Genomic DNA, 27091 nt, shown 5'->3' with positions numbered 1-27091 from the left:
TCTATATACACTTGTGGGAACACCCTACGTGTAACAGGGTTCTATATACACTTGTGGGAACACCCTACATGCAACAGGGTTCTAGATACACTTGTGGGAACACCCTACATGTAACAAGGTTCTATATACACTTGTGGGAACACCCTACGTGTAATAGGGCTCTATATACACTTGTGGGAACACCCTATGTGTAACAGTGCTCTATATACACTTGTGGGAACACCCTACGTGTAACAGGGCTCTATATACACTTGTGGGAACACCCTACGTTCCCCAAGACATGCAGTTCAAGAGTGGAGCCACCGCCTTCACAAACAGAAGCAGGCAGTGCTGCCGATGTTATCCTATGACAAGTCCAGTGTCAGTCCTTGGCCTTGCAGGAGGCTGGGGAGAAAGGCTCTGAGAGTTGGCTCCATGAGGACAGTGCAGTGCACAGTGAGCTCCCCGGGTACCGCTCACCACCAGCACAATCTGCGCCTCTTCGGGGCTGTAGTTCAGAAGTCTACAACCTAGTTCTATAATCCTGAGTTTCCTTCGGATGGTCAAAGGAAGAAAACTGCTGTGGACAGTAGATTACAAGACAGAGTGAAAGCAGAACCAAGTTTATTAGAAGAAAGATCTGGAAACGCCCAGTAGAAAAGAAACTGTGCCTTCTGCCAATAAATACAGAAGGAGAGCCGGTCTCTTGATGTTTGCTGCTGAAACGGTGAAAACACCTCCGGTAGTGACTTAAGATTCCAGCTGGAAAGTGCGCTTTCTTCAAGGTGACAGTACAAGGAAGCCATCTTGAGACACAATGAGAACCTACGCTGTCATCTGTGCCAGATGTGCCCAGTGACGGACGACATCTGCTGGTGAAGACCAAAGCTTCCAGAATCAGATGGGGTGGGGACTACCTTAGCCCCTGCCCACTTTCTTGCCCAGGAAGAGCTTTATCTAAGGCCGAATGGCCACACCCTCTGCAGCTGTCACTAGTGTGAGTGGACAGCCTCGGCTTCAGATGAGGTCGGACAGCAAGTCTAACAGTGACTGCAGCTCCAGCCGAACCAGACAGCTCCCCGGGGCCGGGGCTCTGACAGCTGAGATGTGGGCAAATGCTCTGCTTTAGTTTTCACAGTGGGAGATTAGATTCTGGGCAAATCTTTCCTGGGATATTGACTTAACACAAATCAAATCCTGACTAAATCAAAGAGGAAAATCCCACTAAACTTCCTTTTTCAAAATGAAATGCATCAGTAAGACCCAACTCTATGTCAGGCCTCACATTCAAAGTAGTTAGACCCTGGATATGGAATTTTCAATAACTGTCGGCTACCATCTTCTTAGATTTGTTGAAAAGATCACTCGAAATTTTTGCCTTTTGACAGTCTAATCTTTCCTTAAAATGTGTTAAGATTATTGGATTTTATTATTTTTGCTTTTCTCTTCATGCTATGTAATAAAAAGATTACTGACATCACTGTAAAGTCTTGCCAATGAAGTTGGTTCAGGTTTCTTGGATGATCAAGTAGCTCTGGTTTGCTGATGTAACCAAAGCCTCCTTGCACAGCTGATGAAGGAGGGTAATGACCTCTGATGCTCTGTCTATGGCCTGCACTGTGAAATCCCCCTCAGATGGGAGCAGAGACCGTGGGTAGACGGGAGTCTGAGGGCTCACTTGGTTAGTACTACACAGCCTTACTTGCCTGTGAATTGCGCCTCCATCCTCTTCACTAAAGGGTTTAGAACCACAGTCATTCAAGCAACTCAGCAAAACACAGACCAGTTTCCCGAGTGTACTTCTGTATTTCTTCATGGCACCCAAGGGAAGGGTGTGGACACTGTGACTCCACCAAACCCCCAACTCACAGTGATAACACACCTGTGTTTGATCGAGTTCTTGAGTTTAGGGAAACTCATATTTGCATTATTAAATGACCCTTGGAAAGTGGACTGATACAAAGGTTTGCTTTTAAAGCTGGTATTTGGATAAACTATTTATAAATCCACACTAAAATGCAAGCTTGTCAAAAACTGATGATTGCTGTTTCATGGGAAAAGGAAGCAGGCAAAGGTACTGATACCACTGGTATGACTCTGGATGCACACCAAGTATTCCTAAGGGAGACAGGCACACAGGAGGGCCTGGGGGGCAGCGGATCTCTCCCTAGCTAAGCATAATAAATTCCCAAGTTTCTGTGCACAGAAGCCTTAAGGCTGCTCCACAGCAGTGGGACTCACTTCTAATGAACTACAAAGGAAAAACCCTCCAGATGGTTTTCTATGGGTCCATCAGCTTAGAGGTCAAGGACTCCTTCACACATAGTAGGAGAAAACATGCAGGGTGGCGGGAGAGTGACAGATAGGGCTATTGATTGAGCAGCCCCAGGAAATCCAAGCAATTTCTTCTTTGAACTAAGATGGTCAATTCACATAAAACAGACCTACAGCAGGGAAGTCTCTCTTGTGCTCTGCTCATCAGTGAGCCAAAGAGCAGGTCAAGAACAGAGCTGAGCTCAGAGGTGGCGGTGGACAAATCCACCCGTTTGTCCACCCGCAGAATTGGGACTGCTGATTGGTTCCTGACTTTCTGTCACAGGTGGAAAGGCAGGAAGGAGCAAGAAAGAGGCAAGGCAACTGGAATGGAAAGCAGTGGCTGCTTCCCGATGCTCAGCAGGGGCCACAGCCCCTGCTGGCGTCTTTTAGACAGTCTCACTCTGTAGGTCAGGCTAGCCAGGAACCCACTATATAGCTCAGGCTGGCCTCAAACTTAAGTCATCCTGCCTTAGCCTCCCAAGTGTTGGAATCAGAGGTGCCTCCTCCAGCAGTTCTATTTTCACCTTGAAACACAACTCTGGAGAAGGGGCCTGGGGAATGATTAGATACAGATGAAGTTGAAATGGCTTTAATCACACTTCCATTGTCCTCGTCTAGAAAGGACAGCACTTGCAAAGGCGAGCAGTCGACGACTACCAAGAGACGGACACCTGGAAAGCACTAAGCCACACACAGGCACAGACAGGTGCAGCACCCAGAGCCGAAGGCGGCCACTGCACCACTGCTTCTGATGACTCGGGAAGGAAGGCTGCGAACAGCGGAGCCACGTGCCCAGCCTCCCACTCCAGTCAGCCCTGGTTGCCTAACACAGAAAGAACAAGTCGGCAGACAGACTTACAAATGGTTCACGTTGACATCCAAGTCTAGCTGTGGCATAAGTCAACTCAGAATATTTAAAAGTAAAATAAGTCACACAGAGATTCTAACCAGTGCAGTAAGACCTCAGCTTATGGATTCTGTACATGTTATATAGTTCTAAAAAGTGAATTCTATTCAAGCTACGGCTTCATTCACACCCATCACTCAAAGCACTTTTTGTATGTATGGTCAGAAACCTAAAAAGCAGATGGCTACCAGTGAGGAATTCCTACTTCAATTCTCTACAACACAGACTTTTAGTGGCTAGCTGTAAATTTACTTTTTCTTAATGAAATCATCAGAGGACCACACCTGTTGCCCTCATAGAATGATTTATCACAAATAACTATTCTGATTTTTCCTTCTTGACAAAATAGGCTTTGTTAGCCCAAAACTATTTTAAAGGAGAACGGTTATTTTATACCTAGGGGTAAGGAGTAGAGGCCAGAAGCCGTGCTAAACACGAAAGTCTGGCTTCTCAACCACTTGTTTTAAAAACCACTTCTATACTTGAATTCAGAAGTCGGGCCCATGTTTTAGATGGATTCTTAACTAGTCTGGACCACTGTTTGGGAAGTGGAGTTGGAGGACAGCATAGGGCACAGGTGTCACAGTCAGTGATGTGACAGCACCTCTGCTCCCATGGCAAAGGGCCTAACAGGCCATACTGGTGTGTGTTAGTGACTTCCATCTTGCAGTGCTCAGAAAGCCATGTTACAGGATCCCACACCTACAGCCAAGTTCAAGGCTACTGTGTACAGTGAACTCAGGGGCAAACAGAGGGAGAGACGGACTCAGGCCTAGATGGGTCCTCAGGACGGGTGGGGAGATCGTTCAAGGACTCTCCTGTAGCCCATCCTCTGTTTCCAGTTCGGCCAACTGCCTCCTCAGGATATTGACTTTGGCTTGCAACTCCTTGTTATATTCAATGATGTTAACCATCTCCTCATATGCTTCATCCAGATACTTAGAGGATCTGCTCCAGCGCAGGAAAATCCCTGTAGGGTCCGGAACGGAAACAGAGGGAGTAAGAGGTTCGGCACAGCAATCTGATGCCACTGGGAACTCTGTGCACTACTGTTCGTTCTTCCACAACCCATGCTGTATTTGTTTAGATTGTTGTTTTGCAGTGCCGGAGACTGAACCCAGGGCCTTGCACATGCCAGGCAAATACTCGACCATGGAGCTACAGCCCTTCCTGATTTTGAGAAACAGGTCTCACTCAAAGGGCCAAGCTAGCCTGAAACTCATGCTCCTCCACGATCCTGTCTCAGTCTCCAAGTGGACAGGATTCCAAGCATGAACCATCACACCTGGCTCACTCTGTGCTTCATGATTCTCTAAACTACAGATTCCTCAGTCACTGAAAGAATCCACAGTATCTAGAAACTACTGTTGTCATGGACATGCTCACAGGTTATCAGACAAAAACACTGTTGTCACATACTCGTGAAAATAAGCAGGCAAGTTACAATGCCATGTCTCTACTTTCACAGTCAGGGAGGCTGGCTGCCTGAGTGAAGCCATTCTCACAGGAAAAGTGATGGTGACAGAAACATCAGAGGCACGGGTTGCTATTTAAGCCTCAACTTGAACTACCCATGACTCACGTCACTCCGCCACCACCATTACTCAATATTCCAACTCCACAGGCAACTGCTCCTCTCCTCAGACAACAATCCCCAGCTTATGGACTGGAATGGTGACATCACTTCAGGTGGCTGGTTCCAGAATCACCTCTGAGGATCACGTTCTTGGATACTGAACCCTTTCCATCAAACGACAAGAGTGCTCGATTCTAACCTGTGCACACAAGCATCTGATGTCTGTTCCTAATCCGTGTGAACACTGTAAACACGTGTGGCACTGGGCTGTTCAGGTGATAAGAACCACAAAGCAAACTTTTTTAAATGTCCAATCCACAGCTAGTTCTGTCTGTGCATGCAGAATCCACAGACATGGAGGACAACGGTTTAAGAGAAAGCTGGTCATGTTGGTGCTTCAGTTCACAACTACCCAGTCTACTGTTCTTCAACTAGAAGTCACTGTTAATGCCTCCTAAGATAGAAACAAACAGCAATTGTGTTCTCTCCACCACGTCACCTCTAAATTCCATCGAGGGTTGGTAAAATCATTAAACCATATTTCAGGCCACCCACTCCAGACTGGGCATGTGTCTCAAACAGCTGGCCTCTCATTTCAGTGATTAAGTATGACAGTGTCTTTTAAGTAAACTGCCTCAGAAACGGTAAAAAATTTCATTACATTTTATTTAGATGATGTGTGCGCGTGCGTGCGCGCGCATGTGTATGTCAGAGAACAAGCTGCCAGAGCCAGTGGATTCTCCACTTCCACCATATGAACCCTGGGGACAGAACCCAGGCTGTCACTGAGGCCCTTCACCATCCCCAGGATCTTTAAAAAGGAAGCAGAGCGGCAAGCTCTCGTTTAAGAAATTACTTATTCTCTGATCTGTGGCTGTCCACGACAATCCAGAGAGTACGCAGAGAGGTTCTGCTCAGGGCAGCCAAACTCCCTCACAGATTCAAATCACAGGGCTCCTGCCCAGGGAACCTAGACACTGCTAAAGGCATCTAAGAATTCTAAGAAGGGAGGAGGCACCTAGCCTGAGGAGGAGGATGCATTCCACAGAGGAACCAAGAGGAACAAGAGGAAAACCAGTCAGAGAAAGCCTCACACAACAGGAAATCACTGTCCATACATGAGCTACCCTGACAGCACAGTACATTAGAAGGAGTTAACAAGGGGCATTCGCAGTAACCTAGGTGAACTTACCAAACAACGGTCTTCCTGTGTCTACGCTACTTAGTGCTTAATGCAAACGTGCACGGAGACGCACTTACTGTCTTCCAAGTGATTACCAAGTTAAATGGTTCTTTCGCTGTCCCAGTGGAATGAACGTCTAATATACTTTATGTGAGTTCTGGTCTTTTTTTTTTTTTAAACAAGCTTTGGTGTTTAAGGAGATTAGCTTCAGTGGTCTGAATAATTGCACATGTAAGAAGCTGTTTTAGAACACACTTAGAAATGCATTATGAACTGCTATTCCACATGAACAGCGGCACTTGCAACTCCCACTGATGGCATTTTGTATCTACTTACAGAACCTACTGGAATAACTGTGTGTCATCATTTAACACTCACTTAACTGTATTAACAGCTTAAGAAAGGAAATAGATGAAACCTTCCCTGAGGAACTTAAAAATCATTTATGTCCCAGCTACCTACCAAAGCATTCCTGTTAATCTGTGCCTGTTAGTCAGCTGCCATGGAAGAGAGGCCATGCCCACACTGAGGAAACAGCAATACCCAAAACACAGGTCGGTGGGTCACCAGCTGGCCATCTTCAAATCCCAACTACTGCAGCATGTGACCCTAGGTAAGCTCCAGGCACATCCTGGAGCGGGTGAACCTCTGCACATGGGGGGAATTACCTTCCCACAGTTGGAGACTCTGTGGAGCTACGGAAGGCCAGATGACCAGGCTGTTGGCTTCAAAGAGTGGATTGGTGAATTTACTCAGCTCACTGGGCCTGTTGACCCATGACCACAAAGACATCGTTTTCTGCTGTAGCTTCAACTTACATCTGCTCAAAAAAGAAAATCACCATTAAATCCATCAACGGCTAACACCCGCCCTTCAGTGCTCCTCTTTATAGGACTCCTCCTCCCCATATGACAGAAAACAAGGCGCTCAGTAGAGAAACAAAATGCTTCAGAATGAAAACGTTAGTCAGGGGCATCTGCTGTGGAACTCCCTTCTGTAACCTGGCAGTGGCAGGGCTGTGAAGCAGCACTGTCACTCAGGACCTGGGGACAGCTTCCAGGTGAAACAGGAGTCAGAAGACCTGTATTAAGGGTATACTTGTGAAAAGATTCATTCTTCAAGTTTTCAGTTTTGAGTATCCAGCTGTTGATATATACAGCTGTATGCATACATACTTATGCGCACACAAGTGCAGTTAGGGCGTTGGATCCCTTGGAGGTGAAGTTACAGGCAGCTGTGAGCTGCCCAGTGAGAGTGCTAGGGACACAGTTTGGGTCCTCTAAAAGAGTTGAACGTGCTCTAATTGCTTAGCCATCTCCAGCCCTACCCAGGCCACACTTTGGATGGCTTACTAGCTGTGTGTCTCTGACAGTCAGCTTCTCTGGATCTCACTCTTCTGAACTACAGAAGTGGATGGAGGGCATACCTGGTTATATGATAATGTGTCCCCCAGATATATGCAATTGTGGCCACACATCAAGACATTAACATGAAAACGGCTGGCTAAAAGCTTTTAAGAAGTGTATCAACTAATTTTAATCCAGTAGCAGAAAGCTTAGGGTTCCCTCTTACCTGGCATACACTTGGCTCACAGGACATCTGTACTTCATGTAATTTAATCTGTACTTAACAGCAGATTCCACCTTCTTATAAACAAACATTCACATACACCCAAACCCCAATCTCTTTTAGGAAATGACCTGGTGTGAGCTCACCCACCTTTCACTCTCATTGTTGCCCAGGAATGTTCCGAACTGTGAGGCATAAGCATGCTCAAAGAGCATGATGAGAAAATGCTCATTGAACTCAAAGGAGCAAGGGAACTGCCGGAGGATCTGCCACACACAGTCCAGAAAGAGAAGGAACACGGGTGCCTCCCACTTCTGCTTGCTGCTGCAATAAGCTGACTGTGCACAGCGCTGTTGGAACGGGTGGCCAGCCTAGGGGGAAAGATGGAAATGTGAGGGTCCTGCCCTGATCACACCCAGAACACTAGTTCACACAATCACAGCGGCATTTCTAGCCACTGGAATACCAGAAAACCAAGGTAGCTCCTGTCTAGATGAGTGTTTGGGTTAAAATAACTACCTTCTGCAACTAAGGAAAAATTACAATTTCTAAACCCTTTGTGAAGCTGTGTAGTGAGGATATGAACATGGGGACTGCAAATGTCCTTCAGACATCAAAAGAAAGGTAGAGCTTAATGACTGATTTAGAAAGTTCTTGGACTTGACTCCAACACAATCCAAGGCTTGTCTGTTAACAGTCATTACATAGCATTATGTTGAAATTATATAGCAGTGTTGTGTTCTAGGGAGAAATACATGAACAGGATAAGAGTCTCTAAGCACAAAGACAGGACATGAAGGGAATGGATCAACTTCATGTATGAAAGGAGATTTAGGTCTCAAACACATCATTAAAGTACGCTATTTCACTGGATCTTAGAGGAAGTGTGTAGGCTGGAGCAGGATGGACAAAAGGCAGAATGTGCTCAAGTCCGATCTTGTGGTCACAGCGCCCCCTCCCCCGCTCCCCCTCCCCAGTTTATGTGTATCAAGCTTCTGTATCTGTACTCAGCTTCTAGGAGACCGTCTATGTTTTACATTCGTTCTGCTTCCCTTGTTGGTAACAAAGCACATGCTGAGGATCCCTTGTCTAAAACTCCAGGGACCAGAGGAGTGCGCTGGGCTCCAGGGGTTGTCACATTTTGGAAAATGTGAGTGTGCACGAGATACTTGGGGGTGGAACCTAAGTCTCACAGCACACGCCTCATCCACACGGTCTGAGGGTGACTTGTGCAGTCTCTTCTACACCTCCATTTCCACTGCGGCAACCACAGGAGGTCAGGAGGCAGCATTCTGGAGCACTGGGATTTTCCTATTAGGGATGCTCAACCTGCACAGCCACGAAAGTGAAGGAAGTGCTAAGTGAGCCGTATGAGCAAGAGAGGTGCTGGGATGGGGCTGCGGCCCAGTGGTGACCACCTGCTTACATGCACACAGGCCAAGTTCAACAAACAACACGGGAGACGGAGAAACCGAAAGATAATAATGATTCTAAGCACTTATTTGTGTGCAGGTGGATTAACTGACCCAGAAAATGGAACATACAACTTAAAATGGTAACTAATCCAAATGTCATTCATAATCTTAGCATCACAAACGGAGACTTCAATCTCAATGACGGGCAGTCCCACTCTGATCCAGCAGCGCTCTCACCTGCAGCCACTCTCTCTCGATCAGGGCCTCAAAACCACGGATGGTCCTGCTTCTCGGTTCCAGGATGATCTGGGCCAGGGAAGTCACCTGCAGTGTGGAATCGGTCCCTTCTGTGCCGTGAATCAATACCGATGCTCCCTCCCTGAGAGGAAATCCCAGAGCACAGATGGGGAACTCCTTAAGGACGAACATTCCATCAACAGTGTTCAGTCTCATGCCCTGCCTTGGCAGTAGGATATGGGGTCTAAATGAGGGGGGACTGGGCAGATGACGGTCTCCAGGGAAACAGGAGAACACAGTGAATGCCAATCTTCACACAGTAAGAGTTCTTCTAAGTCAACACACCTGCAGCGCCTTCCAGCTGGCCTTCCAACCCTGGACAGACACAAGAGTCCTGTCACAGTGGTACTTGCCTCTCCGGCTTTAGGAGCTGAGACAAACCTTTCCCATCAAACCTATACATAAACACGCATTAAAATGACCTTTCCAACCTTGAACTCAGCTGCCCCCTATCAGCCTTCACCAACTGTAATGGACCCAAGAAACAAGTCCTAAACTATACTCTGAGGTACAAAGAAGTGGGAAAAAGCAAAAGTATACAACTGTCAGCCCTGTCATAAGCTAGCAATGACACCCCTGCCCATAAGAGTTACTGGGTGTTGGGACCCCATTATTCTAAAGAGATACCTAAATGAGCCACACACTCTGCCTTCTTCCACCCTTTTTAGTGAAACTATAGTAAAGAAAATTTCATGTTTCAGATCGACTGCCAATTATTTTCCCATGTCCATACATATTTTATAGTAATAACGAAAGACAATTTCCACTATTTTCACTTTTATTGTAAACATTAACTATGTTTTATGCCTTGTTTAGAACTACTTAGTAATGGCTATATAATATTCCATTAAATGATTAAATTATAATCTATTTAGCCCTATATATTTTGTGATACTATGGTTGATGTACTTGTCTGTGGGATTATTTTGGAGCTCTTATTGTACAAACAACAGCCCCTACCAATGGTAGGTTATATAAGCCATTCTTAGAATATCTAATAATTATGCTAAAGAGTATGAGTAGATACTTTGTGGCTTTCATACATATTGAATGTATCTCTGAACTGTGAGTGCTATTTACTCTGAACTTAAGGTTTATTTCTGCATTTTGAACAACTGATGATAAAGCCACTTTTTACTGTGGTATAAATCCCAACATATCAGAAAAGGGAAGCCAGCCCTTGGAGAACTGAAGGAGGCTGCCCCTGGGTTGCCTTCCTCTCACTGTCCTGTTACTATTGCTGGAAGGGTAGACATGGAGGTGAAGCCAGGCTGGGGATGTGGCCCAGCTTGCCTGGAACGTCAAAGGCCCTGGTTCTATTCTCAGTGCCGCATAAACTGTCTGTGGTGGTGTACTCCTGGAATCCAGCACTTGGTAGGTAGAAGCAAAGAGGATCAGAAATTTAAGGTCATCTTCAGCTACAAAGGAAGTTCTAGGCTAGCCTAGGATAGTAAGACACCGGGAAAAACACCTCTGTACTCATGACATAAGGAGTAATTTGGTAGTCTTGGGCTAAAGGAAACAGAAACATCCATGTCAGCTGCTCAGTCTTCTGAGCTGTTGGCTTCGTGTCACAGAACCCTGGTCTTTTTTTTACCCTGGTCTTTAATCTCCCATTTGACTGGCTAAAGCCTAACCTAAGTCCAAAGAACAGAAGCAGCTGTGACCTCTGCCCCAGGTCTCTGCCTGTTTATTGAGCACAAGATCTTAGGCAACTCACTCCAGCCTTTAAAAAATGAAGGATGGATTCCCCTAACTCTTTAACGTTTCAAGTGCCACCCAGGGAGGCAGCGACAGTGCTGACACCTACCTATGGTTCCAGTGAGAATCCCCTCCTTTAAAAGGCTCTATGCTTCTGCAACAATTATATAATCCTCCTGCCTCTCTTCATTCTTCTGCCTCAAGTCTCAAGGGTTAGGAGGCTTCAACTGAGTGAATACTGAAATGACTTGGCAAACTGCATGGCCACCAGCAGGCTTTCCCAGCTGAGACTGGAGAGGCCATTCAGACCCAGCACTTTAGGATGAGAAATCCAGCCCAGGAGAAAGGATAACGACACTGTGTGACAGTGTCGTTCCATTGATTCTACGAGGAAAACTTCCTTTCAATCTTTTTCATGGCAAATTCATAATTTAAGGATTTCACAGAAAAAGTAGACCCGTGGTATTTAAAAACTGTGTCATCAGAGGTACGTGGACACTAATCACATTCACTCAACAGACGTGGTCATTTCATATTAGACCCACACACCCTCACCAGTAACTGTAAGCAGACCCCCCAACCCCCACCCCTGTACAATACTGATAAAGCCATCTGGAAGCTATGGAGTGGGAATGGACTTTGATGCACTCTATGGACACTCTGGATAAGAACGATGTCTGGCCATCAGTGTGAGTCCATCCAGGAAGGCAAAACACATGCTACCTGTCAATGCACTGGGCCGCCAGGCAGGCAGTGGTCAGAATCTCCTTGATGTGTGTCAGCCAGTTGGAGGCCTCCAGCTTGCCAAGCCATCGGTCCATGTTGTGGGTTTGCTCATTACATGCTTCCACAAGCTTGATTAAGCTTTCCTGAAGAACATGGTATCTTTTAAAACAAGAAAAACGGAGAGATAAAACAGAGTGACGAGGAACCAAACCCCAATGTCTCCAGCGCACTCAGTGGCAAGGCCACTTAGGCCACTTCCACTGCTCCAGCAGCCTGAGGAGTAAGGGTCAGAAGGACCCTTTGCTCTATGTGTAGATGCTTCAACGTCTCCTGGAAAACGTTCCTGCTGAGCAGAGGAGACCCACTCCACACAGCTGGGTCACCTGGGAGGGCAGAGGCCAGGACACTGCACTCTGTGACTGCCTAATCCCAGGGTGCAGGGCAACTTACACTTCGACCCTGTAGCTGCTGAATGATCTAGATTACACATCCAGGTCTCAGCAGTGACACCCAAGACCAGACCCCAATCCTATCCATCTTAGCGCCAAGCCCCTCCCCACAGCTACCACCCCCTGAAGAACGTAGAAAGCCTCCTTTGAGGAGAAGCAAGCAGGTGGAGAGAACACAAGGAAGAAGCAGGTGGCGGCTCCAGGAGACTAAACCTCTAAAGCTGCTACTGCAGGAAGCTGTAACTCTATGGAGCAAATCTGTTCTGCCAGTCTGGCAGCAGCGGACACTGGGAGAGCTCAGGGCTGAAGGGAAAAAGACTGCTATCTAGTGAGGCTCATCTGTGCTTATCCAGCACAGATTTTTTGCTTATCTTACAAAATTCAATGAAGGCTGGAGCTCATTTGCTTAATATACTTAAGTCTTGTGTTCAGTTGCCGCGCGCGCGCGCGCGCACACACACACACACACACACACACACACACACACACACACGAGTTGTATGAAATGAAAAACTCTTTAGCTAATCTAAATAAAAAAGAGAGAAAACTCAAGCAAATCTAATGAGAAATGCCAGAGGAGATACTACAATACCACAGGAGTAGGAAGGATCATAGGGTATGCATGGTGGCATGGCTTTAATCCAGGTACCCAGAGGCAGAGGCAGGCGGGCTCTGTGAGTCTGAGGCTAGTCTGATCTACATAGTGAGTTCTAAACCAGCCAGGGCTACATAGTGAGATCCTGTCTCAAAAGGAAGAAAAAAGAAAGGACTGTAAACATCTATGAATAATTATACACAACAAAGTAGACACCCTAAAAATTGAGCCCAGTTCTGGGAAAACAGCAGCTGCCGAGACTGAGTTTGGAAGAAATGGAAAATGTGAGTAGCACAATGAGTTAACAAAAAACGAACCAATAACGAAAAGCAAAACTCTGCCATCAAAGAAAAGCCCAGGTCCTGAAGGCCTCACAAGCTACCAAGCACTTAAAAAACTAAATACCAGCCCTTTCCTGTCTTCCAAAACCCTGAAGACAGCACTGTGAATTTACTACTGGCCCAACTCTATTGTCAAAGCCAGACAAGAACAATAAGAGGAGATCACTGGCCAATGATGAATACGGATGTAAAAATCATCAAAACACTAGCAAACCGACCTCAACAGCACATTTAAAGGGACACCACCCAGGCCCCAAACCCTTATACACAAGGACACAACTCAAACTAATCAATACACGTGCAAAAGCACAGGACAGAAACCTCAAGGATCTCAACAGGACAGAGAAAGCACTAGACAAGTCAGCATCCTTTCCTGATAGAGACTCAACCAATACCTATGGCAAGAAGAGACCTGAACACAACTAGGGCCATGTGACAAACCCACTGCCAACATCATACTCAGGGGAAGTCAAAGGTGTCTCCTTGAAGATCAGTAACAAGACAAGAATGCTTGTTTTCATCATGGTACTAGCCAGAGCAACTGGGAACAGAAAGAAAAAAACCAAACAAGTCAGAAAGGGAGAGGTTAAATTGCAAACAAAAGTATCTTATGAATAGAAAAATTCTAAAGACTCTAGCAAAAAAAAAAAAAAAAAATCTGGCAGGGCAGGTGGTGGTGCACACTGGGAAAATGGTTCAAGTACCCCCCCTACCCAAATCAATCTACAGACTCTATATTCCTCCTTACAAAACTCGAATGGCACTCTGCCAGAAACAGAAGGAAAGACAATGTTAAAACTCACCTAGGCCTGGACAGTAGACTCCCCCATGCCAAGAACGGAGGCAGCCCAGCCACCGTCCTCTCAGGAAAGCCCTTACAAACTGACAACTAAACCTATGGACTCTGGCTTCGTCTCACGACTTTCCCTAAGTCCTGCTACTGCCACAGCCACGACACAATGAATTAGGAACCTTCCCTTCTTTCTCTTCTGGCTTACAAACCATTTTTCTCCAGCATATTTGGCCTCCTGGTTTATGCTTTCAGGATTGCAAGCCATGAACCGGGGAGGCTGGTTCTACAGACCCCAGTTGCAGCAGCTACAGGACCACTGAAAAATGCTGACAGAGGAGACATAAATATTCATGCCACAGACAAGCAGATGAGATGATACTTTGTTTCATCATTTCTCAGTCTACAGCTGAATCAAATAGCACTCACACACAACAGTGTGAACTAATTTGCAGAAAATAGCCACACCTATGTTAAAGACCACAAGGCTGACTGATTTGAACTTTGAGACCGTGGAGTTGGAATGTTGCAAATTCAGGGTATGTCTGATTACCTCTTGTCCCTTTAGTAGCCGTCCACTGCCCACCTCTGTCTGACCTAACCTTTCAACCACTGGTAAAATTTTGGAGCGCAGTCACTCTGCAAATCGGTACTGTCCACTAGCATCAAAGCTAAGAATGTCGTCAGGTAGCACTGAGACCTGTTAGCAGAGCCTCAGTTTGCTGTGCCCCACCTACCCGATGTTCCCACCAGTGTATCTGGAAAATGCCTTACTTTATGTCTTTCATCCTGTGACTAGGAAAAGTTCATGAAGCCACTTCCACATCAGAACATGCTGTTTGGGGCAACCTGAATCTGTGTTTCTGGCTAAATCACTGTATTTGGCTCAAGAATAAGCTCACTCTTATTCCCTTTGAGGTGAAAACGCTGTTTTGCCTTGACAAATAAATATACACCTTTTCATCCACTAAGCCTTAGTAATGCAGATGGGGCAGGGAAGCCCACACTAGGTTGTCCAGCCTATTCCAGACCCTCCAGTATGTGGAGTAGCTGTGATCTCTGTTTTGAACGGCTACAGGATCACCCCCTGCAATCAGCTATAGGGAGTGCCCCCCATGCTGGCCTCTTTAACCTCTCAATGGACTTGTGAATCCGCCTCCACTGGGGATAGTGAGCTTCCTGTTCAAAGCCCCCTCCTTTGGCTCTAGCTTGCTGGGCCACATTCAGTGATCTGGTGTCAATGAGGTAGCCACGCTTTCCTGCCCTGAGGGTGGCATTTTATCAGCTTCTCGTCTTCCTTGCACCTCCGCCCATTGGTGCCAGTCAGAGGCTGACCACTTCGCATAATCACCTGGAAGCACACAGGCAACAAGTCAATAGCAGGTACTTGAAGTTTCTGAGAAGGAGGAGCTGGATCAGGGTTCTCTGGAAAAACGATCTGTGGCACTCTGCCATGGACTCTGATGAGCATGCCATACACAAAACGCTGCATGTACTAACACCTGTAAAACAAAGATAAGCTTTGCACTTAGTACAACTATTTTCCTGCTACCTCAAACACAGTAAGCTCTATCATCACCTCTTAACGATCATGCACTGTACTTCATTTAGGCCATGAACTGACCGTAGTAGATCTGGTCCGTAATGAAGACAACAGCCTAAGAGTCAGTAAACAGCCTTTGTAGGAGGCTTCAAATAAACTGCAGACCTCTGCAGACCCAGGAATGGCTCTGAAAAGCATCCACTTAACAAAAAGAAGCATCCATCTGTCGTTAGCAACAGAGAAAGCAGGCAGAGACTTTCTGTCTCATGTTCCCTCTGCCTGTTCAACCTGGAGGAAAACACTGGGGTCTGACACCTGGCAGAGGACCACACAAGGCTGTCAGCAGGGAGGCTTCATCTGTGTAACAATCAGTCTCTCTTTCTGACAATTCTGCCTTCCAGTTCTTAGTCTCATGCCCACACTTAGACACAGGATAAAATCCACATGGACTTCCCCTTATATCTCTATCAGTTTATCTGACAGACAACCATTACTGAATCTTGGAGGGAAGAGTAAACTTCAACTCCATATACATGGGGCTAGCAGACTCTGGCAAGAATTACAGAGAAACACAAATTAGAAAGTTTATATACACCCTTGTGTGGGGAGTCATTTTCAATGTTCTGAAAGCTGCCTGTCTATTATTTATCCTCCACTGCCCCTCTGCCATCCTTTCAGTATTTCTGAGACTGCCTGTCTCCAAAGACTACCATCTACATTTTTTGAAAGGTTTGCTTTCTGAGCTTTTCTCAAGAAATTAGCATTATTTCACCAATCTCTTCTTGGGGGACTGTTTGGTGCTGCCGCAGGAACCATCATTACATGCTCTTACTACTTGAAAACAGCTCAACATGACCCGTGGCCAGCTTGTGGTTACATTTTTGGAAATTAGAGGAAATCTGAGGCCTGTCTGGAGTCCCCAGGTCACTGGGGATGTGTTTAGGGCCGGCCACCCCTTGTCCCGAGCCCCTTCTTCCTGTCTCTTGCTGAGGTCAATAGCCTCTTCCTCCCCATGCTCTCACCACCACGGTGTTCTTCCTCGGCCCAAGCCCAAAGCAGTGGGGCCAGCAGGATGTGAAACATCGAATCTGTGAGCCAGAACACATTCTCCCTCCATTTTAAGTTGTTTCTCACAACTGCCCATCTCTGTATCTGAGCCAACATCCTGGTGACTTCTAGGAAAGCCTTGCAGAACTCACCATTAGGCTTGGCCAACCTCTGATCTGTAAGCCCTAAAGCTAAAGCTGTGACATCTGAAACCACAGAACTTTAAAGTCCTGCTTTGTTGCACCCATGTACCGCAGGCTCTCGCCGATGCATTACATGCATTGCTTGAGCCTTTTCTTTTGTTTAGGACTGCAGGAGCTTGTGAACCCTGTCACCCTGTCACACTGAGCAGACACAATTGTTTGGCTTAGAATAAATGGCAATTATTTTATACTGATGCCACCATGGGACTCAACACTCCATTTAGCATCAGTTGTTACAACACTGTACAATATAAACTGAAGAGCAATACACTGCCAGCAGGACAGGTGGCCTGCTGACAAAGAGCAAACTTTTAAAACTGTCTGTTGATGCCCTCCTTCACATTCGTGTGGGAAAGGACAATGGAAGACAGCTGTAATCGTCTAGGTTAATATGGGCTGCAGAATGGCAAGCCAAGTTTAAGCAAGAGAGGAGAAAGTGCCAGACATGGTGGTGCAGGCTTTAATCCCAGCACTTGGGGAACAGATCTCTGGGAGTCTGAAGTCAGCCTGGTCTACACAGAGTTCCAGGACAACTAGAACTACATGGTGAGACCCTGTCTCAGAAAACTAAAGGGTGGAGGAGAGCAGAAAGTCATTTGGAAAGTTCACATCCAGCAAGCTCTAGATAGATGCAGCCCTCGTGAGAAACGAGGAAGCCCACGTGAAGTGTCTCGTTAATGTGGGCAGGCCATGTGTCAAAGACCGATGCCACAGACCTGTAGGAAAACTGACAACGTCTTACCTCCAGGTCAGGTCAGAGAGATGGTACAGCCTCCTCTGTCCAAGTGTGAATGTTGACAGTGTAAGCAAAACCGGCAAGTGCAGCTTCCTCCTCCCAGATGCTGACAGCCTGAGACTGCTGGAGTAGAAACCTCTTCCCTAAACTAGCTATCTCCCCTCCCGCAGGCTGGACATAATAAACAAGCTGAGGTTCCAGTTGTAGCCTAGTTGGTGGCGCTCCATCAGGCCACGCAGCCTACCCAATCCCACATTTGCTACATGTACATCCATTCTTTCTTCATTCCCTGGCTGTCCAGTCAGAGCTCAGGAACCCAAGACATCACTGGTCTCAGCAATCCCCAATTGCCCAGTTTCCTAAGGTATGAGTAAATGGCATGTGTCATTTTTTTCTCTTTTGAATCAGTGTCTGCTCAACTCAACTTTCACATGGGAATTTGGTAAGAATAATTACAGTAAACATCTAAACATGGCTCTAGGAGGAGAAATGTCACTCTTATGTCTTAAAGAGCATTGCAGCAAGCATTAAATAAACAGTTTCCTTCACACTGTGCTCTGAAGATAAACCGAACTTTTCAAAAGCTGAGCAGTTCTGAAAGAATTCAGTACATCCTCCTCAGAAAAGCACCCCACTCCTGGTGCCCTGCAGTTTACACAAGGGATGTTACTAGTGGAATGATCTGGCAATGACGTCAGCCAAAAGTCACAGAGGAAAGGGAATACTCCCGAGCAAAGGAACCCACCCACCAGGCCAGGCCTATCAGCAGAGCAGCGCCCCTCACTCACCATGCCATTCTTTTTATGGTAATAACTCAGTACCGGGAAGCGCCCCCCATGTCGAAAGGCTGCCACTTTCCGAAGAGCGTCATCATCGATGGACTTGGGCACAATGACTGCTGGTGGGTAGGAAGGACAGATGGCAAACTCCTTATTGACATAGCTCAGTCTCCATTCACTGGTCTGCAAAACACACAGCACTTCAAAGCTAAGCAAGCATCTCAGTGTCATAAAGCACATAAGGTTTAAAGCTTTGGAGACAAAGCTCCACCAGCTTCTGGCATGGCTAATGATCAGCATCCCTAGAGACATCTTCCCTGTGGCAGGCCAACACCTACTGTATTGGAAGCTCCTCTATCAGTTTAACTGTGATTCAGAAAACACAGCTTACGCTCTCCATTTCATAAGACAGTTCTTGCCCCTTAGTTACATATGCCAAGTATGTCCGTGGTTATGATAGCTAACATCAGCCCATTCACTCTTTCTGGATACTGCTCAGGTAACAGTCATCTTAACACAGTACCAACAGACTGACATTCTAGAATGCTCTGCTGGAGTAGAGACGTTGGCCATAGCAAATCCTTTGTTCCTTCTGCTAGAAAAGGAAGAATGTAGTGAGAGAGGCTCATCTTTCTTAAGACAACAAGGACACACTCCTGGAGAGCCCTTGCGTGTCATGAGATCATTTCTAAGTCCTGGAAGCACATGACAGGAAACCATCAAACAGCACAACTACATCTTACAGCTGAAAAAACCAAATGACATGTGCAAATTTCAGTATGTGCCTATAAATTCAAGATGGACCAACATATCAACCCTGGCGTATATTAATAGAAAATTAAGCTAAAATGTGAAACTTAGTAGAAATGTTTTTATTTAAAGATCAATTTTAATTACTTTCTTCTAGCTTTTATTGATTTACTTGGTGTTTGTGTGTGCACGTGTAGCTGTGTGCAGTATGTATACAGTTACCTGAGGAGGCTGGAAGAGACCATGGATTCCGAGAGCTTGAGCTACTGTGGTTATGAGCTGCCCCGTGCTGCCCGTGCGGATGCTAGAACCCCGTCAGGTCTTCTGCAAAAGCAGCAGGCACTCTTAATCCCCGAGCCATCTCTCAGCTCCTACTTGATTACTGTATTGTTTCCACTTCCTGGTCACTTTCTCATAGTTTTTAACTATTGCTTTACAATCCTTGTGTGAGGATTCAGACATCTGGGTCACCTTGGGTGAGTGCCTATTGACTCTTTCCTCTGCCAAATGGTGACATTTCTGACTTAATTTTGGTTGCATCATAGACCCTGTGAATGCGGACATGCTTGGTGCAGGAGGTACCTTTTGTTGTAGAGGCATTTAGACCTTGGCTAGCTTTGTTAAACTCAAACACCTGTGCATCCTGGGGGCTCAGCTCCAAGTTCACTTTGTTTCCAGCCTGCATGCAAGTCAGCCAGAGATTTGGGTTACACACATTAAGGCTCCTCTTCTCAGTCTGCTCCTACTCACTGCTCTCCTATATCTCTGATCACTTTAGGCTCCCTCCTCTGGCTTGTCCCCCTACAGGAACATGCTCTCTGTCAGGGTATGAGCTACTATCAATGCCACAGTCGTGCTGACCACTAGACAAAGCCACCAAATGAGACCAGTGAGGTTTCTTTATAGCTATTTAAAGACTCTGTTCTTTTAATATCACAGAGGGGTAGGGGGACGGGGGGGGGGGGCAGGGCATAACTGAAAATCAGAAGTGGCTAATACTATAAGAAAATTTTATGGTCGACAAATAAAACAAAAACAAGTTCAAAACAACAACAAAAAACAAGACCAGAAACCCCAGCCTTCCAAAGATTACAGATCAAGACACATGCCTGTCCTTCATAAAGGTTTTGTTTTTTTGGTTTTTTGGTTTTTTGTTTTGAGACAAGGTTTCTTTGTGTAACAGCTCTGCTGTCCTCAAACTCCCTCTGTAGCCAGGCTGGCTTGAACTCAGAGATCTGCCTGCTCTGCCTCCCAAGTGCTGGGATAAAGGTGTGCACACCACTGCCTGTCCTGAATTTCTAATAATGGAGGATAGACACAATATCCTGCCATTCTTTGTCCTGTTCCATAGATACACACAGTCTTACATTCTTTTATTCACCTAACAAATCCTTACCACTTGCTAGTCATGTGCAGGAATACTGAATGGGAATAAACACCCCATGGTTCCTGACCTTACAAAGCATACACTCTAGCTGCTTACTGACTAGTCCAGGAAGAAAAGTAAGCTATGAGCACAGACTCCAGACTGCTGCTTCTCACACTTGAAGCAGATTCAAACTCTGGCTCCCTTCTCCTTAGACACTTCCTCCAGGAGCCTTTGGCTCTCCCTCACCCATGCTTCTCATAACATGCAGTATGACTCCTGCTAACTTTTCATCCTTCATACAGATCTTTCAAACAAGCTCTAGGTTAAACTATATTTTCACCATATTCAGTGGTATTTACAACAAGACCATATAATTCCCTTTCTACTTCCCTCTGCCACCATGGACACTTCACTCTTCAAATTACACAGCACCCTAATCTCTGTCTTGATTCTAAATGACCATTTATAGAAGTATGTTAGGAGAAGTCAAACAGCCAATAAGGAAAACCCGGCTCTAGCAAGCTGGCCTTTGAGACCAGGCCAGGCATTGTCCAGCAGCACACAAGCTAGCGCTTCTCCAGTGCCATCTCAGGGACACTGTGGGCTCAACCACACTTTTGAAGCGTGGCTCAAAACCTAGTACATAGTAAGTTATTACTCAGGAGACACCTACCAATTAACTCACAGTATGCCAGGAGTAGCTTTGAGCAAAACAATGTTTTATTTTTATTTTTTAAAATAATATTTACAAATGTAATTTTCAAACATTTTAAAATGCCCGGACTATGTTAATCTGTTGGAAGGAAAGGCATTGCAGCTACAGCAATTACACCAACCACCGGCAAAAATGACCGCCAGGAAGGAAAAAGGCTAACCCACAGCCAGGCACACTCTAAACTGAGGCAGGAAGAGCCCAAACCCATCTCACCAGCCTTCAAAGGGCAAGGGTCATTTCCCGAGTAAAATAAGGTGTTGGGTTCATTCTCGGCACCCACAATATCAAATGCTAACTTACAGCGGAGGAGTAGAGCTCAAACTCCTGCTCAGGAAGGAAGGAATGCCAGCCATCTTCCATCACCTCAAACATGGGTCGTAGAAGAAAGGGTACATCAGGGTGACTGAGTCCAGAGTGGACAATGCCTAGAGGACAAATAAAGATAAAAGATAAAGATTCTGGAAAGCAACTGAAAGCATTCTAACAAAGCAGCAGTAAGGACATGGGACCTGGTAATGATGGAGCCCAATACAGGTCTCCAGTGCCATATCTCTACAAACAGCTACAGTCTGATTGCAGCTGATACCCGCACTTCAGCATCTTAGACACCTGACACACAACACACTCAATAAGTGCTGCCTGAACGAAACAAGCAACACAACAGTCTGTGCCTAATGAAATAATGGCTCCCGACATAATTCAAATGTCCAAAGCTCAATAAAAATGTCCAAGAATTTCTGGGCCCTGGGGAACAAGAAGGTTTGGGTTAGTCAGTAGGGTCTCAACTAAAAACCGAGTAACTAAGTCATTCAAAATGTATGCCTGCTTATATTCCACAAAAAGGAATACTCAACTCTGGTGAGTTGACAAGCATCAAAAAGCCTTCAAGCTCCAAATCCCAGCTACACAGTGGTTAAGTCACATAGCTTCCCTATGCCTGTTCAATGGAGGAAACTTCACAGGCTTATTAGAAGTCTTCTCGGAGATAAGACATCTAACAGGCAACAACAGTGCAACACATAATAAAACTGAGTTCTTACAAGACATACATCTGTAGAAGCTGCATCCACGCTCACTTCCTCCTTCCTAAAGGGATCAGCCCATGACTAGGTATTGTGCTATCTTTATGCTGCACTGGGTATACCCAACCAAAGTGAGCCCACACATTCCTTTGTCTAAATAGCAAAACATTATCTCAGTTTGCTTTCTTATTCACGATGGGAATTAGAGCCATGTCAAGATCATACTTCCAAGTGACAACTATGTATGGCAGACTATTCAATTTACTCTTCTCCTCCTTTTCTCAAGTAGAATTTAGCAAAAGCAGGAAGGTTTGTGTGTCATTTCCTTAGCAACACATCACTCGATCCTCTACTTCTTGTTAAAAAAACAAACAAAATTGTAATCATCGATTTAAGGTTTTTTTTTCTCCTTTTTAAGAGCTAAACCCACTTTTCTTTTAAAACATAAAGCCAAAATAAGTCAGTTACATAGAAGGAAAAAAATCAGCTAGCTCTATAATTACCTAGAAATTACTTTACACACACAGTCAGTTGGCACAATTTAGTGGCAGTGATTTAAAAGAAGGCATTTTAAAATTGGGGTGTATACGAAAATTGTCAGAAGATGAAAAAGGAGTGTGAAGCCTTCAACTGAGACTTTAAACTATCCACTTTAAACTATCCTTCTCAAGCATAGCCGGAAGCAATGTTCCAAACTTTTATATAAGCATAAACAAACACATCTAAAGTGAACGGAGGAAAACAAGTCACAGATGACAATTGTTGGTGACAGTCACTGCTTTAGTCTGTTACACAACACTGTGAATATACTCCTGACACACAGCTCAACGGTGAGCTGAGAAATGGTTAAGATAATGAACTTTATGTGACGTGGCTATTTCTACCACAAAGTCTCAGCAAGAAACTGTTCTCACAGAAGGACCGTCCAATGGCAGCTACCATTTGCCAAGTATTGTACTAAAAATTCCACATATACCCACAAATGTAATCTTACAACAGCCCTAAGAGGCAGGTAATGATGTCCTCATTTTATAACAGGAGACTAATTGCAAGAGATTAAGACTTCACCCATGGGCCTCACACTAACAGAAGAACTACATTATAACAATCGCAGTATTAAGAGTTACTGCTCAGGGTTCAAGGGTGTGTCTATTCCAAAGATGCACTACACTCAAGAAGATCACACCCATTCACTGTACCATGTCCACAATCCAACTAACTGTGTTTGTTTCATTGGCTTAACACTCCACATAGGTTGTTCTTCAAGCAATCCACTGAAAGAGAACAACAGTTCCCAAACTGTCTTCATCACAGAAAGTATCAAGACTTACACAGTAAACATGATCCTTGGGAGTTTTTCTAAACAAGAATTCATACACACTCAAATGAAACAGCATCTATTATTTGGTCAATATGAACTCATGGGAATTCTATCATGAAATTCCACAAATTTCTAAGCAATTGATGGAATTAGGAGTTCCGTGTAAGGTGAAAGTGCAGTAAGCGTCCCGTTACTCTCCTGTGACAACAAACCAGGAAGGGCTTTTCCTACATTAGCAGTCCTGGGGTCATGATCAAATACCTGCCCGGAGAAACACAAGGGCTGCGGACTTCTGCCTGCAAATACTTACCTCAATGGAACTGGCTATATTTAAACATTCCTCCATCCCAGGAATATCCAACTGAATAATTCGGAAATCTTTACATTTTATGATGATGGTACCCAGGGAGCCTACAAATCTGTAAGAAATTACAAATCATGTGAATGGTAAGAAAACCAGTGAGGAGAATAGGTTAGAGCCAGAACACAGAGTGTCAGGAATTAGCCTTTCTCGTGCAGCGTGAGAGGCCACTGAGTAAGTTTATGCACTAAAGAGGAACTGAGGAGGCTAGGAGCCTGCTGCTGGTATGGGTGCTGACCCACCACTGCTTTACCCAAACTGCTGGTAATGCTACCACCAGACTGCGTTAAGGCATAATCTCTGTAGAAATCTTAACATCCAAAATACGCAGTGAAGCAATAGGAAGTGTGTTGTTACTCACACATCCTTTTCTTTTTCTCTTTCACAACTGAGATTTTATTGGTTGAGTACACAGACATTTCAATTCTTAAAACATGGACCCAAACTCTAAGAGTCATATATTGTGTTCACGTACCAAAAGAGCCATGTGTTGTTTCTCTTTGAACTTATTCCAGTGATGTTCCATCCTAAACTTGGCAAGTTTTCCCTAAGACCTCATGTAACAATCAAATTCTCACAATCCTTAATTCCACTGATTCACAATTTTATGCCACATACAGTACATATTCAAAATCTTTCACAGCATTATGACAATTGTTAGGAAAATGGACTGCCATGACCAGAGACAGTTCTGACAGGGCAAGGACCGAGGAGTGATTTTTTAGGATCCAGTCATACTAGAAACACGAGACCAGATATAACTGAAAATATTCCAGACACAATGCATGACCAAGAGACTCCAAATTACCATTTCGTCTGCTTTGTCACACATACTTCATAGTGAACTGGATAATCAATTTGCCTACAGTACACAGGGCTCACGGGACAGAGAAGACAGAGAATTTAAGTGCAGGTGAAAGTATATATAAACGTTTGACTCTGAGACATTCTCTTGCACAGATGAAGAGTAATAGACTGGGAGGCTGAGAGATAGCTCAGCAGTGAAGAGCACTTTCTGTTCTTCCAGATCCAAGCTCTGTCCCCAGAACTCACATAGGGTGGCTCACAACTGCCTATAACTTCAGCTTCATGAGATTAGACACCTTTTTCTGGCCTCCTGGGGCACCTGCACTCATGAGTACATACCCACACACAGATACATACATAGACACATAAGTAAAAAGAAATAAAAAAATTTAAAGTATGGAGTGGGAAAATAAAGATGAATTAGTTCATACTTTCCTTAAGATTCAGTCCTTTTCTTCTCAGAAGCAAACTGAATAATGCTAAGGACTGATTACCCTCAGTGGAAGTGAACAACCCAGAAAATAAATAAGAAGAAATATCATAAACTGAACTTTTGATGATGTTGTTGTTGAGAAGGTCTTCCATACATGAGTGAGGTGGGTGTCAAATTTGTCATCCACCTGCCTCGGCCTTCCAGTGCATCACCTTACTGAACTTTAACTTTTTAAAGGAGAGAATAAAATGCTTATATGGAAAATAATGACAATGTACGCAACTATGGCCAGGCATGGTGCCACACACACACAAATGTAATTCCAGCACTTACTTGGGAGGCCAAGGCTGCAGAGTCGGGAGCTCAAGACTGGCCTAGGCTGCAAAGAATGGATGAACGTGTCTATTTGTAAGGGGGAGGGGCTTTAAATTGTATTCAATTACAACTACGAGAGAAGTGAGATTGACAATCAATAATGATTCGAGAAATGGCAAGAACATGCAAGGAATGTAATGTAAGAAAAAAATTTAAAGACAGCACTGAAAATACACCAAATGTTGTTCAAAACGACCACTGCTATGATACCCCTGAGACCCTAGCCAGGGATAGCAAAAGCCATGTAGCCCGTGCAGATGACTTTCAGATCTAGGCCTCAGAAGGTTCGTTTGGCTGGCTGGGCGAGGATGCCAGAAAAAACACCTGAAAGCGTCTGTCCGGGCTCCTCACGGACCTGGGTGTGGTGGGCGCTCACCGTTTGTCAATGGCGTCGATATTTGAATGGAGGAGCCAGAGCTCCTCCGTGTTGTCCTGCCGGGAGGACAGGATCAGGTGTGGCCCGTCAGACACAGAGTCCCCTCCACGGCGGGGTAGAAAGGCCGGTGCAGCACCACATTGTCCACCCGTGGGGTCTTAATCAGCTCCGCGAACTCCATGGTCCCTGGGCGGCCGCGGCCTGGGGGATGACGACTCCCCCCAGGGGGAGGCGGTTAATCCGCCCCGATGAGGCGCCCCCTAATGGGCGGGCCCGGGAGGTCGAGCCCCGCCCCGGTTGGGCGGGTGCGGCAAGGCCTGCGGGGTGCGCACCGCTGGCGGGGACTCGGCCACAGAGAAGGCCTGGCGGCAGGCCTGGTAAGAGCCGCTGCCACCGGCCTCTGACGGGCGGGCCGCGGAGGAGGAGAACCCAGCGTCGGGCGGCATCCGAACCCGCTAGGGACTCCGGGCGGAAGCAGCTACTGGCTCCCGCACCCGACAGTGACGCCGGGCAGAAGTAGAGGAAGACTCAAGACTCGGAGGACATAGGAAACGGACCGGAAGTTGGTCCGGTGTTAGGTCCGGTGGAACACAGCGAGAAACAATGACTTTATGTTCCTACGAGGGAAAAACTCTTTCACCTTCTGCCCACCCAGTCCTTATCCTCAAAATATTCCTTATCGGAGAAGGCGGGACGAGAAGGCAGAGCTGACCTGCCGCCCTCCGTTTGAGTGAAGTCCCTCAAGGGTTCTTCTGGGCGTTTGCTATAACTGGTGGCTATTCTCATGGATTGGTCCACGAAGAGATGTCAAGTGTAGGATCGAAGCAGTGACTGTGACCTAGAAGCCTTGGGGTGTCTGGAAGGAACACGGATCTAAGCCTCAGACTCTGAGAGCGTCATGATGTTAAACGAGAAAAGCGTATAAATACCTAGAAGGAGAATGCACAGAGGAACTGATTAACCCTCGTCCTGTGACAAAACTCCAGTGACTTCAGAGACTGTTCAGTTAATCTGTAGCGAAGCCTGGGCCTCTCTGTGAAATCCAAGACTTTGGTGTATTAGTCACCAACTCGCAGCGTCCTGGCTAAGTACAGTCTAGCTGAACTGCTCACAAACACTCCAATGACAGAGTTTTGCTCATGTTATTGCCTCTTCTTGCTTCCTCTCTCTCTTCTTTAAATTGACATTTTATTTCAGAATGAAAATTGCCTTTGCGTCCTGGCCTGCTTTTACTTTATTAGCCTTGGAAGTTCTCACCGTGCAGTATCTAAGAACAGTGAGTTAGCTGACTTCAGAGTATACAGAGTGAACCTAAGCAGATGGCACAGTGCTTGTTCCTGCTTTTGGTCTTGTCTTCCCTGAAACCTTCCCTTCGTAAATCACCCCCTGACATTCCAGTTTATCTGGAAA

At 45.6% G+C, this 27091-nt stretch overlaps 2 protein-coding genes across 2 annotated transcripts in view; both read right to left on the bottom strand.

Moving 5' to 3' along the window:
• The window catches only part of LOC114703375 (L-threonine 3-dehydrogenase, mitochondrial), a 30644-nt gene extending 23926 nt beyond the window's left edge, over positions 1 to 6718 (bottom strand). Inside the window, exon 1 of the mRNA XM_028884186.2 lies at positions 6630 to 6718. The gene's annotated coding sequence lies outside the window, so the exon portion shown is untranslated. The remainder of the gene's footprint in view (positions 1 to 6629) is intronic.
• Mtmr9 (myotubularin related protein 9) lies at positions 1323 to 25897 on the bottom strand. The gene is given in 13 exon segments (XM_028884161.2): positions 1323 to 4172; positions 6630 to 6781; positions 7681 to 7901; positions 9183 to 9324; positions 11667 to 11828; positions 14977 to 15122; positions 15124 to 15195; positions 18162 to 18335; positions 21287 to 21363; positions 21366 to 21411; positions 23640 to 23748; positions 25682 to 25763; positions 25766 to 25897. Coding segments are annotated over 13 exon segments (1644 nt in total). The 5' UTR covers positions 25863 to 25897; the 3' UTR covers positions 1323 to 4008.
• Positions 25898 to 27091: the final 1194 nt, after the last annotated feature.

Source organism: Peromyscus leucopus, chromosome 9 (assembly GCF_004664715.2).
Source record: "Peromyscus leucopus breed LL Stock chromosome 9, UCI_PerLeu_2.1, whole genome shotgun sequence".
In the NCBI taxonomy this organism is placed as follows: Eukaryota; Metazoa; Chordata; class Mammalia; order Rodentia; family Cricetidae; genus Peromyscus; species Peromyscus leucopus.
This window is presented reverse-complemented; position numbering and strand designations above follow the sequence as displayed.